The 14569-nt window shown below is 37.3% G+C and overlaps 4 protein-coding genes across 4 annotated transcripts; all 4 read left to right on the plus strand.

Moving 5' to 3' along the window:
* Positions 211 to 3384, plus strand: LOC109948188 (exopolygalacturonase-like). Its single transcript, XM_020560406.1, has 4 exons — positions 211 to 611; positions 723 to 1034; positions 1211 to 1729; positions 1827 to 3384. The coding sequence occupies exons 1-4, from the start codon at positions 480 to 482 to the stop codon at positions 2061 to 2063; spliced, it is 1200 nt and encodes a 399-aa protein (XP_020415995.1). The 5' UTR covers positions 211 to 479; the 3' UTR covers positions 2064 to 3384.
* Positions 4253 to 6220, plus strand: LOC109948128 (exopolygalacturonase-like). Its single transcript, XM_020560065.1, has 3 exons — positions 4253 to 4256; positions 4537 to 4946; positions 5057 to 6220. Exons 1-3 carry the CDS (start codon positions 4253 to 4255, stop codon positions 5819 to 5821), a joined length of 1179 nt encoding a protein of 392 aa, XP_020415654.1. The 3' UTR covers positions 5822 to 6220.
* Positions 7665 to 9210, plus strand: LOC109948130 (exopolygalacturonase-like). The gene is made up of 3 exons (XM_020560066.1): positions 7665 to 7681; positions 7834 to 8302; positions 8410 to 9210. The coding sequence occupies exons 1-3, from the start codon at positions 7665 to 7667 to the stop codon at positions 9208 to 9210; spliced, it is 1287 nt and encodes a 428-aa protein (XP_020415655.1).
* On the plus strand, positions 10233 to 13514 carry LOC18784090 (protein GAMETE EXPRESSED 1). Its single transcript, XM_007216020.2, has 6 exons — positions 10233 to 10415; positions 11163 to 11703; positions 11806 to 12393; positions 12485 to 12611; positions 12704 to 13038; positions 13145 to 13514. Exons 2-6 carry the CDS (start codon positions 11228 to 11230, stop codon positions 13410 to 13412), a joined length of 1794 nt encoding a protein of 597 aa, XP_007216082.1. The 5' UTR covers positions 10233 to 10415; positions 11163 to 11227; the 3' UTR covers positions 13413 to 13514.

The following is a 14569-nucleotide window of genomic DNA, read 5'->3' on the forward strand; positions in this document are numbered from 1 at the left end:
AGTTGGGGAGGTAATTCTCATGTCACGACTGCTTTGTTACAAATTATGGTCAAGAATTGATTGGTGTGTTCGGAAACAATTTTTTGTTAATCTTTGCATCAAATTGGATTATAAGTGATCCATGTCTTAAATCTTTTCTTTCTAATCTGACATATCCTTGGAAGCAAAAATCTTTTGTCCAAACTGGAAACTGAGCCAAGCGTTATTTTGTGGTGTCTTGGGGTAGACGGCAATATTAGAAAACAGCGTGCCCTGGCTTGTAGGTAATTCATGGCTGAGCTGATTAATTAATTACTAATTATATGATAAAATGGTTGACGGTGTTTAGCTTCTTAATGGCCTCTCGTATAATTTGACGGTGCTTAGCTTTCCGATCAGACTATAAATTGGCCTGAAATAAAATGGAATTTCATCAACTTCCCAAAAAAAAAACATAAAGTGAAAAAAAAGTGAAAAAAATAAAAATAAAAAGAGTGAAGATGGGATTGAAACTGAAAAATGTCTTGCCAGTATTTGTGTTCTTGTTGTTAGCATCCACAGCTAAAGCCCAAACAGTGTTTGATGTGACAAGTGCAAAATATGGTGGAAAGCCAAACTCTGATATTACCCAGGTAACACACATTAATTTCCATATTCAGTTCAGATTCGAATTTATTTCTATAATTGTTTGCTAAACTAAATCATTTAGTATGTCTTAATTTTTGTTTAATGTTTTGAATTAGGCTTTGAGCAAGGCTTGGACAGATGCATGTGCTTCAACATCACCAAGTAAACTTGTTGTTCCAAAAGGAACATTCAAGTTTTTAGGAACAACTTTTAAAGGTCCTTGCAAGGCTCCTATCGCGTTCCAGCTCCAAGGAATATTGCAGGCTCCAGCAGATGGCAACCAACTCCCAAAGAAGGATACTTGGATTAGTTTCGACCACATTGACCGGCTCACCATATCAGGTGGTGGAACTTTTGATGGCCAAGGAGCAATTTCTTGGAAAGAAAATGATTGCCACAAAAACAAAAATTGCAAATCTATTGCCATTGTAAGATAATCTGATCCTACCCTGTTTCAAATCTTGGTCATTGATCAATTCTTGACTTGATGCGTGATCCAAATTCACAGTCTGACAATATCAATATTTTCCTGATAAACATAAATCTAGAAAGAAAAAAAAATTACTCATATGCGTTTGATTGTTTTCTCAATATATATGTGCAGAATTTGAGGCTCAACTTCATCACCAATTCCAGAATTGAGTACATAACTACAAAAGATAGCAAAAATTTCCACGTCAATGTTTTGGGGTGCACCAATGTTGCATTCCACCATTTCACCGTCTCAGCACCTAAAGAGAGCATTAACACAGATGGAATCCACATTGGACGTTCCACTGGGATCAGCATCATTGACTCAACCATCAAAACTGGGGATGATTGTATCTCAATTGGTGACGGTACCAAAAATCTCAACGTGACCAACGTTACTTGCGGACCAGGCCATGGCATAAGCATCGGGAGCCTTGGAAGGTACCAGAAGGAAGAACCTGTGTCTGGGATCACAATCAAGAACTGCACCTTGACTGATACACAGAATGGTGTGAGAATCAAAACATGGCCTGCTTCCCCATCAGCTGGTACTGCCTCAGATATTCACTTTGAGGATATTATCATGGTTAATGTTGGTAACCCTATCCTCATAGACCAAGAGTACTGCCCATGGAACCAGTGCACACTAAAGGTATATATAACAATTTGTTAACATCATATGTTCCTTGTTAGTTAAGTCATCTACTTAATCTTTAATTAATAATGGTAATATTAATTGTTCTATGCAGGTTCCATCCAAAGTTAAGATCAGCAATGTTAGCTTCAAAAACATCAAGGGCACATCTACCACTCCACTTGCTGTCAAGCTTGTATGCAGCAAAGGCCTACCATGTGAGAAAGTGGAACTAAGTGACATTGATTTAAAGTACACTGGAAACCAAGGCCCTCTTACCTCTAAATGTACTAATGTCAAGCCCACGATTACTCGCGTGACAAAGCCTCTTGCTTGTGCAACCTCTGCTTGATCTAACAAGTACAAACCATGCTGATGTTTCTCCAGAGGTGGAAAATATCAGTACACTTTTGTTGTTGAATAAATTACCCATGAGTCTTGCTCAAGTGACGTGATACGGGTGGGGTGAGGGGGTAGAGCTTTTATGTTCTAACCTCCTTGTAATTATTTTTTGTTCTATTTTATTTTTTGACAAAACGTCATTTTTTGGTCCCTATAGTTTGTCGTTTTTATCACTAAGGTCCATGTGGTTTCAATTTGAACATTTTATTAAATGTTATTTCAATTTGAAGCAATTTAAAGACAATCCTCAATTTCTATCAAATTCTTTTAACTTCTGTTATTGGTGCAGGGGTAATCTAGTAAACAAGTTATTAAAAAATTAATTCTTTTAAAAATAAACAATACAAAATGGAAAAATTAATAAATAAATAAATATCTTCTTCTCCCCTCCCTAGAAGCCTTCGTCCCTCTCTGCTGTATCTCTCCCTCTTCATTTCTCCACCACCTGATAGCATCCTATACCCAGCCCCACCCCTACCCCTAGCCGTGACACACCCCCAACCCCATCCCTACCGACAACCCAACACCAACGCACCAACCCCCTTCAGCCCTCTATCTCTCTCCGATTGGGCCCTCCACCTCTCCCCACCATAGCCCACTAATCATCTCTCCACCACCACCACAACCTAAAACTAGATATTCTCCAATATACAGCTTTGTTCATCAATCGATTTTTAATAAATTGGCGATAGCCATAGATTTTACCCTTCCCAACTTCAAGTTCTGCTCCTCAAAAATACCATCAAATAAGCCATAATAAGTGAGAATAAAATTGAAATAGGAGTAGTTCTTGGTGGGTGGGCTGGGCTGGAGCTATGATTTTTTTTTTTTGGCAGATCTATTGGCCATATTGTAATAAATTATGAGCAATGTGGTCTTTTGCTTGCATTCAATTTTTTGGGCTGGACTCGAGACAGAGAGACAAAGAGATAGGTGGGGTGTCTTGAGAAGTTTTGTGTTGGGAGGGTGGTAAGGGTTGGTTGCTGGGTGGGTGATGTTGGGTAGTGGCTTGTTAGATGGTGGTTATGGTGGGAGGGGGAGGGCATGGGAGAGAGAGGGGGAGGCACCAAATTTAAAAAGGAATGAATTTGTGTTATTTATTATTATTTTTTCCATTTTGTATTTGTTATTTTAAAAAGGAATGATTTTTTTAATAATTTGACCGAATTGCCCCCCTCGCAAGTAATGGAAGTTTAAAAAATTTAACAAAAATTGAGAGTTGTCCTTGAATTACTTGAAATTGAAACCACAAGGACAAAAATATTCAAATTGAAACCACAGGACCAAAAGTGACTTTTTGCCTTATTTTTTTTCATAGTAAGTTAAAACAGTTGAAAATTCATGTACTATATGGCATGTCATCTTCTTCTTCATTTTTTTCTCCAGGAAACTATGGTTGTTTAAAACTAGGGGAATAAAGAGAAATTTGATATCTATCAAATCGAAGTTCATAATCTGATTGCACTTTCATGTTCGTCCAGTGGGATTACTAGTTTCTAGATTTTGAAATAGGCAAGCATGCGCACTTTTTACCCTCTTTTTCAAACATTTTCAAAAGAGGAATAAGTAGCAAGTTCCTAAGAAAAATAGAAAGTAGAAGAAAAGAGAACACCCTTTTCTTGCGAGAGAAGAAATAATACTTACCCTTTTTTTGTTTTCGTTTTCAGAAAATGAAAACGGAAAAAGAATTTCTGTAGTTATAGTTAGTATAACCAAACCACTGGTTATTTCTATCTGAAATCACTGGTTGTTTTGTTAGCTCCCAAAAGTCTTCTAGAAATTTCATTCCCTCAAGTGATATTAGAAAGATAAAAAGTGCAAAGATGTTTTTCATCGCCAAGACTCACATCGTTGATGTCTTTACCGAAATGGGCCCTTACCCTTTTGCATGTTCCCTTATTCAGAAGGGTGTTTTTTATCCCTTGTTGCTCTTACCCTTTCATAATGTCATAGCACTCCTGATTCCAAAAAGGAAAAGAAGGGCCTCTCCCTTATAAGTATCAGGAGTTTGTTTCTCTCGAATCACCACCTCACACGAACCCAAAATAATCCACAGTTACAGAGAATTGCTCACAGCAATTCAGATAGGCATCTACTTCGCATTCTCAAGGAAGCACAATCTCGTCTCGCTCTAAGCTAATGGGTATGTGTGCCTAAACTTGTATTCTTTTTTCGTTTTCACCGATATGTCAATGCAAAGAAATCAAAGTCTTATGTGAAATTTGACATGAAATTGTTCTAGATGTTTTTTTGGGTTAAAGTTACTGTCATAGTTTGGTTTGAATCGATGATTTCTTTTTAAAAAAAATTCTTTTCCAACTCTGCCAATTTTCAATGAAATCCCCTGCACCTTTCTGTTTGCACAGGTTAATTTTACTCTCTGTTACTAACTATTATCAGGTTTCTTTTTTCTGGTTATGCAGCTGGCCATTGGATATTTGTGTTCTTCTTGTTAGTTTCTACAGCTAAAGTCCAATCCAGTGTATTCGATGTGACAAGTGCAGCATACGGAGGAAAGCCAAACTCTGACATTACCCAGGCCTTGGCCAATGCTTGGAGAGATGCTTGTGCATCGACATGGCCAGCTAAAGTTGTTATTCCACAGGGAACATACTATACGAGAGGAGCAATTTTGCAAGGTCCTTGCAAGGCTCCTATTGATGTTCAAGTCCAAGGCAACTTCAAGGCTCCATTGGACAGCAAATATCTCACAAAGCAGGATAGTTGGGTTGGTTTTCAATACGTTGACAGGCTCACCTTATATGGCGGTGGAACTTTTGACGGCCAAAACAATTGCTACAAAAACAAATACTGCAAAACTACTCAAGCTGTTGTAAGTTCATTAGATCAATCCTTGCTGTTATTTATTTCTTGGATATTAAGTTATAATCTATGAATACATGTTGCTAAATTCTAATGTTGCCGTCTGTTTGGCTAATGCAGAACCTGAGGCTCGATTTTGTCACCAATTCCATGATCCGGGACATAACTTCACTTGACAGCAAAAACTTCCACATCAATGTTTTGGGATGTCGCAATGTCACATTCCAATATGTCACCATCACAGCGCCTGAAGACAGCATCAACACGGATGGAATTCATATTGGGCGCTCATTCGGGATCACCATCGATCACACAACCATCGGCACAGGGGATGATTGCATTTCTCTAGGTGACGGAAGCCAGCGAATCATCATGACTAACGTTACTTGTGGACCGGGCCACGGCATAAGCATCGGAAGTCTAGGAAAATACCAAAGCGAAGACCCCGTGGCCGGAGTACTAGTCAAGAACTGCACCCTGACTAACACACAAAATGGTCTGAGAATCAAAACATGGCCTGGCTCCCCTGCATTTGGCATTGCCACACATATTCACTTTCAAGATATTGCCATGGTCAATGTTGGAAACCCTATCTTCATTGACCAACAGTATTGCCCATATAGCCAGTGTGCACAGATAGCTCCATCTACAGTCCAGATCAGTAGCGTCACCTTCGCCAACATTAAGGGCACTTCTGCCACACCAATTGCTGTACAGCTTATGTGCAGTAGAAAATTACCATGCCAGAATGTAGGGTTGGAAGATATTGATATCACTTACAGTGGAGACAAAGGGTCTCTTACCTCTCAATGTGCTTATGTGAAGCCCCAGTTTACTCGAGTGGCAAATCCTCTTGCTTGTGCTACCAATCCTTTTAAGTCTTAGAAGTAGAACAAGTCATCTTCTCTCTAGATAGATTGATTTTGTTTCTTTTTGTTTCTTTTTTTTTTGGGAATTGTATAGTTCAAAAAGTTTGGCTCTTATTATTAGGTTTGCCATTTTAGGTGTATAAATTGTTGTTCAAATTTAAAATTTTATTTTTATGCATATTTTTTTTGTTCAAGTTCAGATTGAGGCTGATTTATTTTATGTATGTATGTGATAAAAATGCATGCCCTACTAAGAACTGTTTGACGATTCATTCACCATCACCGCTCATCTCTCCAATCTATAAAATTGGTTCTTCTGCTTTTTTCTTTTTGGTCTAAAAAGTTATCTCCACTTCAATTTAAGTCTGATTTCTTTGATTAGCTTCTCCAAATTTATTGTTTTGCTTGATAAGAAGAGAAACATTACTAGCCAAACTTAAGTCTGAATTCCATATTTCACGGTTTGAAATAGCTGCTTGGTTTACTGGTGTTTGGTCATAGTACAAGTTATAGGAAATATTTTTGCTCACCACTTTAACTCAAGGTGTATGCTCACCACTATTCTTAATACTTGACATGTGTCTATAGACATAATCATGATTAACTTTTTACTTTGATTTATATAACAATGGTTATGCTTATGGACACATGTCAAGTGGTGAGCATACACCTTGAGTTAAAGTGATGAGCAAAACTGCTCCCCAAGTTATAAACCCGGTGTTTGATTTTCAAGTTTACAAGAGCGAACAAGATCTTGAAAAGAGAAATTACACTATCTTTTATTCACTAATGATGCTTTGCTTGCTTGGTAGAACCCAAAACATGTGTTAACAATTCTAATTATATTTATTTATTTTTTCATATTTCCTTGTGTCTACGGTCTATGTTGTGTTTGATTTCATGATAGTTATTATTGGCTTGCACAATTAAAAAGTATCTTTCTTTCTTATTACTAGTTCATTTGTTCTCTCTAACTATAGATTTGTGCCCCATTAAGGATTTAAATTGAAATAATTTTTTTCTTGAAAACTAAAATATGTAATTCACATGTCACTCTCTAGAAGTGACATCCGAAACTTGTGTCATTGTCAGCCAATAACATGTATAATCTCTCTTTCTTTTTCTATTTCCAATTTAAAAGCACACAAAGTTTCAATTAGTTCGAGTAATATGATTACAATTCTACATTATTTTTGTTGTTTTGTTAGCACTGTGGTTGATTTGCTAATTCATCAAACTTTCTTTTTTTTTTATTCATAGTAGGTTTTTTCGTTGTTCCAATGATTGTTAATGGATGCCCAAATCACAAGGATGATGGAGTAGAGCTTGCATACCTTTAAAATAAAAGTTAAAACACGACAATGATCTTGTTATCCAAATAATGGAATAATTTTGTTATTAAAATGGTAAGGCATTAAAAAGTGGACCGGCTTGAAACTACAAGCCTTCTCGCAAGAAATCTATTTAGTCGCGGAACCCTAAATTCTAGCTTCCCATTAAATAGATTTCTTGCGAGAAAAGATATAATGCTTACCCTTTTTTTGTTTTTCTGAAAAAGAAATATTCAAATTAAGGGGGTTTTTTGTTTCGTTGTTGCTCTTATCTTACCCTTTTCATAATGCCATAGCATTCCTGATTCGAAAAAGTTAAGATAAGAGAAACAAACAAAAAAGAATCTCTTATAAGTAGCAGCAGTTTGTTTCTCTCAAATTACCACCTCACACGAACCCAACAGTCCACAGTTACAGAGCAATTCAGATAGGCATCTACTTGGCATTCTCAAGGAAGCACATCTCGTCTCGCTCTAAGCTAATGGGTATGTCTGCCTAGCCTTATATTCTTTTTTCTTTTTCACCAATATGTCAATGCAAAGAATGTTGGTGAGTTCTTATTGGAGAAGAATATACATATGAGCATATCTGAATATATCTGAGAATTCCCATACACTTCGTTTGACAAAGAAATCAAAGTTTTATGTCAAAGTTTTCAATAAGATGAATGAGTAGGCACAGCACACACATGACACAGATTTTCTGAAAGGTGGTATAATTTTTTTATTTTTTTATTTTTTGGTCTGGTTTATGCAGCTGGCGATTGGATATTTGTGTTCTTATTGTTAGCTTCTGTAGCTAAAGTACAATCCAGTGTCTTCGATGTGACAAGTGCAGCATATGGAGGAAAGCCAAACTCTGACATTACCCAGGCTTTGGCCAATGCTTGGAGAGATGCTTGTGCATCAACTTGGCCAACTAAAGTTGTTATTCCAAAGGGGACATATAATTTGAGAGGAGCAATTTTGCAAGGTCCTTGCAAGGCTCCTATTGAGGTTCAAGTTCAAGGCAACCTCAAGGCTCCATTGGACAGTAAATATCTCACAAAGCAGGATACTTGGGTTGGTTTTCAATACGTGGACAGGCTCACCTTATATGGCGGTGGAAGTTTTGATGGCCAAAACAATTGCCACAAAAACAAATACTGCAAAGCTACTGATGCTATTGTAAGTTCTTTCGATCAATCCTTGCTGTTATTTATATCTTCGATACCATTGCAGTTTATAAATATATGTTGCTAAATTCTAATGCTTGTTCTGTTTGCCTAATGCAGAATCTGAGGTTGGATTTCGTCACAAATGCCATGATTCATGACATAACTTCTCTTGACAGCAAACACTTCCACATCAATGTTTTTGGATGTCGCAATGTCACATTCCAACATGTCACCATCACAGCGCCTGAAGACAGCGCAAACACGGATGGAATTCATATCGGGCACTCATATGGTATCACCATCGACCACACAACCATCGGCACTGGGGATGATTGCATCTCTCTTGGTGACGGAAGCCAGCGAATCATCGTGACCAACGTTATTTGTGGACCAGGCCACGGTATAAGCATCGGAAGTCTAGGAAAATACCAAAGCGAAGACCCCGTGGCCGGAGTCATAGTCAAGAACTGCACCCTGACTAACACACAAAATGGTCTGAGAATCAAAACGTGGCCTGGCTCCCCTGCATTTGGCACTGCCACACATATTCACTTTCAAGATATTGCCATGGTCAATGTAGGAAACCCTATCTTCATTGACCAACAGTATTGCCCATATAGCCAGTGTGCACAGAAGGCTCCATCTACAGTCCAGATCAGCCGCATCACCTTCGTCAACATTAAGGGCACTTCTGCCACACCAGTTGCTGTACAGCTTATGTGCAGTAGAAAATTACCATGCCAGAATGTAGGGTTGGAAGATATTGATATCACTTACAGTGGAGACAAAGGGCCTCTTACCTCTCTATGTGCTTATGTGAAGCCTCAGTTTACTAGAGTGGCAAATCCTCTTGCTTGTGCTACCAATCCTTTTAGTCTGAGAAGTAGAAGAAATCGTGCTAATGTTCTCTCTAGATAGATTGCCTGTGTTTATGTTTTGTTTTGGGAATAGTATAGTTCAAAAAGTTTTGCTCTGAATTATTATTAGGTTTTGCCCTTTTAGGTACATAATGGAAAGTGTTCTAAGTTCAAATTGAGATTGATCGATCTTTATTTTATGCATTGCAATAAGTTCCATCTTCTTCATGACCCTCGTTATTAACCCAGATTCATGCCTCAATCTAAACCAACCAAATCCCAATTAAAAATATTACATTAACAATCTCCCCCTTTAGTACAAAAACCTCATTGGAAAGAAAAACTAGTCAAGTCAACTGATAAATCAGACTCAATATCCAATGAAGCTTCGATGAAAAACTTCAAACGGAAAGCTCATAAACACTAATATACCAATGAACCACGTGTGGTATGAAGTGCAAAGTATAAGATAAAAACATACGGTCAAAGTACCATGAAAAAGTCAACGGGTTGTAGCCGAGTTGAAAAGGATCTTGCCTTGCAGACTAGTAGTCTTAGTTTCGAACCTCCATGATACCCTGTTTTTGTGTGTGTGTGTGTGTGTGAGAAATCCTTCCTCTCTCTTCTTAACTTTGGGAAAAAAAAAAAAAAAAAATTACCATTAAAAACAAAACTAGTTTAACATACACACATCATTCTCCCCCATTTTTGGTCATGAAATGCCTAAAGGATTATGTTTGAAGTTTTAAAAAGAAAATACATTTTTAAGTTTTAAATAAATTAAAACAAAAATTATGTCAGATTATTTGTAATGGTTTTTCTTTATTTTTATTTTTTATAAATAGTATTGTGCGGACTTTGGATATGTGGATCAAATTTTAGGGCCTATTGAGAAGCCCTTGTACGCATAGGAAAAATTCTTAATTAATTGGAAGGCAAATCTTTTGTCTTGGGTCGGTGGACTTCCTAGTTCAAATGGGCCAACGGTACAATGTTTTCCCAAGGGAATATGAAGTGCCTATCTAGAACTACGTGGCAATTGCCTATTGGATGTTTTGGTTGTTCTTTTGGCCTTTTTCCTTTTGTTTTGTTCATGTTTCGTTTCCAAAACGACAGCATCGTCTCCCTCTTATAAATACGCGTGGAGGCCGTTTCTTTCTCTCAAAGTCACCACCTTATTGCATGAACAACCCAACAGTCCAAAACAAACACACAAACAGAGCACTTCATCGCAAAACCACAGCGACTCCTCTTAGCATTCTCCAAGTAAGGCCTCTCTCTCTCTCTCTCTTTAAGGTTCTGTCTTTGTGTTTCTTCTTAATTTCATTTTCTCTGTTAATGTTCTTGTTTGTGTTCATATGATTATATTGAAAGCTATGTGAACTTTTACCAGAGACTTTTAATTTTTCCTTTTTAATTATAGCTGTGTGAGAAGGTGAAAAGTTTTAATCTTTATTCTTTTCTTTTTTCTTATAATTATTTATCTACTTGGGAGGGCATGTGCATTGTTCTTGTAAAAACCTGAAAAGGCAGAGGAATATACAAATAGGATGTCAATTGAAGGAAGAAAAAAAAGTTAATCAAGGAGGCCTGGATTAATTAGTATACATAAGTAAATATCTGGTGCATTGAAAGCCAAGATGATTTTTTTTTTTCTGGGCTATGTGGTGGATGTAATTTTTATTGGACTGAATATGTGGTCTAATTGCATTCTGATGGGTGCAGATTAATTACTTGAAAATCATCATACCCTGTACTGTTCTGATCATATAAACAAAATTCTTGACGCAATTATGAGAAATAAATTTATGGGTACCTTTGTTTATCTGCATTGGTTTTATTCTTTTCTTGCTTTCTTTTAATGCACTCTAAATAAGGAATTCATTGATTTTTCTTTTTTCCCAACTCTGCCAATTTTATTGAAATCTCTCGATTGGTTTCTATTTCTAGCAAGCGCCATAGAGGTTATGTTATTCTCTGGTACTGAATGTCTTATTTGGAATTGTAATGCAGGTTACTGAACATTGGTGATTGACTGAGAAAGTTGAAGAACATCTTTTGCTAGGAAAGAAATTCAAATGGGCCAACCTAAGTCTCTTCTTTTCCTGTTGATCTTCTTAACTCTGTCAAGGTCTTGTATGTCATGGTTTTGGTCTTCTTCTTCTGGCCAGGCCGGCCATAACCCTGGACAAAATCTGCAAATATCTGGTGATGTTGCTGCTGAATTCTCCATGGATGCTCTCAATGATGAAAGGGGGATTGAGCGCCTCAACAACGCTAGAAGAAAACTGGTTGGCTCTAAATCTTGTTGGCATGATGCTTACCAAGGAATATTTGCAGCATGTTCTGAGATTGCCGCCGACGACAATGACAAGAGGAAGAGATTTGCTTGGGATCTTAGCAATTGCTTTCAAAAGGACTCTGGCAGACCCCCTTTTCCTAGATGCCCTGCAGGCTCTCCCATGAAAGCTTGCCTTGAAAAATTGGACAACAATGCAATTCATGCGTATCGCGAATTCTATCTGGAAACCAACTCCATTTGCCATCAGTTACAGTTGAGTATAATTTTTTTCTCTTTAACCCAGTAAGTGTCAAAACATGAAGAATATTAATCTTAACTTGAATTGCGGTTGTGTGTTTTCTTTTCTTTTTGCAGGTCTGATATATTCCGGCGTCAAACAGAGAAGTTGGTGAATGAATTGGTAAAGTCATCTGATTATGCAGAGGAGAAATTAGAAACCATAGCAGAGAAATCAGAGAAATTGCTGGAGGGCTCAAAATATATCCACGAGTCTTTGAATTCAATCGACGAACAAACACAAGAAGTGGCTCAGACTTCCAAGACTGTGAGTGATCAAATTGGTGGCATAATGAAGCAGTCAGAGGTGATGTTTGAGCAATCTGAGAAAATTGCAGCCTCTCAGTTAGAATTGCAGATGGGGCAGGACAAAATGAAGGAAAAATTGGAAGAGGGGATGGCAATGGTTCATGAGTCTTATCATGTTCTAGGTAAAGGAATACACAGCTTACAGGATGAGACTGTTGAAATAGAGAAGAAGATAGGCATAGTTGGAGAAGCCATGTCTACAAAGATGAGCAAGCTGCAAAGCAAGGCTGATGATATTGGGAATGTAGCAGAGATTTCCTTGGAAAAGCAAAAGGAACTTCTACATGGGCAATCTGAAGCTCTTGATGGCCTTGAGTCACTAACTAAGTTTCAATCCCAAGCTCTAGAAGAGAGCAGGTAAGACACATTGCAATTGCCATGTTAGTAAAAATAATTTCAAAACATCTATCAAGCTGTATGTTATTAACTCTCTGTTTTAAAAATGCAGGGTTATTTTGCAACAGTTTGCTACATTTGGCCGTGAACAACAAGAAGAGCTTCTTCAACGACAGGACCAGATTCAAAAAGCACATGACCACCTAGTCGAAAATTCAAAATCCATATTGTCAGCTCAGGTAACTATTTCTTTATGCTGCATTCTAGCTAATTCAGTCTTTGTAATAACTTTATGATCCTCATAAAAACACTCCCTTTTATGTATGTACAGGAAGCTTTTGAGCAGAAGCAGGCAACCATGTTTGTTGCTTTGGACAGGCTATTCGCCTTGCACAATGCCTTGTTGCTCGAATCGCGGTCAATGAAAGCTTTCTTTGTTTATGCTATGTCAATGTTTGTCCTCTACATGTCCACCAGCACAAAGCAAACTTCCACTGTGAGATGTGAGCTCTACATTGGTCTATCGATTATATTCCTGCTTGAACTTGCAGTCCTGAGATTTACAACAAATGGAATAGAGCAACAGACTCGGTGGGTCAATATATTGAGGAACTTCTTTGCGCTGTATGCCGCAGTTCGGATAATAGTTGCTTATATCAGATACAAGTAAGTGAAAAAGAACTCAGTAAAGATTTAAATTAGTTTTTTTTTTTTTCTTTCTGTTTTTGCTTTTATGATTTGCATTTAACATGTATGTGTTTGAAATTTTCAGGGACTATGGAAGGCTGAACCACGATATGCTACAAGTTCTAACAGAGGAGGTTATGAGCTTACGAAAAAACGCAGAGTTGGAATGGGAATCAGATGATGAATCCGATTGGTCTACATTTGTTGACAAAGATGTACCAGATGGCATTGAGAACTTGAAGGATCCCAACCATCTGCAAGAAGAAGTTGGAGATAATTTATATGCAATCACTTCGTGTACTGGAAGATATAATCTCCGCAGTCGCTCTCCTCGATCAACTGTCTGTTTTTGATGTAATTGCTCTATCATTCAGGACTGATACATTTGTCCTAATCCTTTGTAATTGTGTATGTAAATCATCATCCATCATCAATAATATCTGAAGTTACAGCAAGATTTTTAAAGTGGTTACAAAAATTATGTGATCCAACTAATCTATTGAGAAAGTTGCCAAGGATCTGAAAATCATGGAAGCACAGTATAGCCAGCCAACAATCTTTTAGCTCAGTACGCAAAACATAAGCAGAAATCTGAGTTCACACACAACTACATGTATAGTGGAATGTTGGGCAAAGCACTTGTTGCTTGGACCAAACAAATCGACACCGATATTGTCCCTAACTCAACCACCGAACTAAGTCTAATAAATGTGGGCTTTGATCATAAAATGCGTGATATTAGTAGTGGTATCATTCATTATATATTGTATTTCATTTAGTCAAGTTTCCAATGTGGTACTTTATGTTCTTCAACAATTAACACCAGAATCTTCCACCACTTTTAGTAATTAAAGTATTGGTTTTTAAATTAGATTTGGCTGCTCATATGGAGGATTTGAAGTCGAATCATATCACATACTGATACTGAGATACAGTAACAATGATTAAATCAGAGCCAAAACCAACTAATCTAAGTGTCGGCAGGTGCTTGTACAATTCAGAAACCTTTTGTGAACAAAATGTCAACAAGGCAACAACATCACAATCTTTGATGCCACCGGGAAAAGTAAAAAATTTGATTACAAGCAAAAAGAAAAAACTGGCTTGCCTTATTGTATTTTCCATCAAGCGCAAGTAGCTAAATTAGTCACTGTCGAGACTCAATTATTTCCATCATTCCTTGATAATCTACTTTATTCTCGTGTCGTTTTCAGTGTGCATAAAAAGTGTGAACAAGTTGTGAGATGATTGGAGCTCTTAGCACCTCAAAATCGTGTTCATTAAGCAAAAGATAAGATAACTTTAAAGAGCATTGGAAAGTACTTTTGTTGCATTGCATGTTAATTTTTCTTTTTCTTTTCTATTTGGTGATTATTAACAATCGTATCTTTCTTTGATAGTTACCTTCAGCATTAACTTTGGTTCCTCTACATGCTCTCTCTTTTTAAACATGTAGATCGATTGACAAAACAAAAATGTCATGCCTATGTAATCGTTGTATTGTTTTAAG

This window comes from Prunus persica, chromosome G3 (genome assembly GCF_000346465.2).
Source record: "Prunus persica cultivar Lovell chromosome G3, Prunus_persica_NCBIv2, whole genome shotgun sequence".
Taxonomy (NCBI): domain Eukaryota; kingdom Viridiplantae; phylum Streptophyta; class Magnoliopsida; order Rosales; family Rosaceae; genus Prunus; species Prunus persica.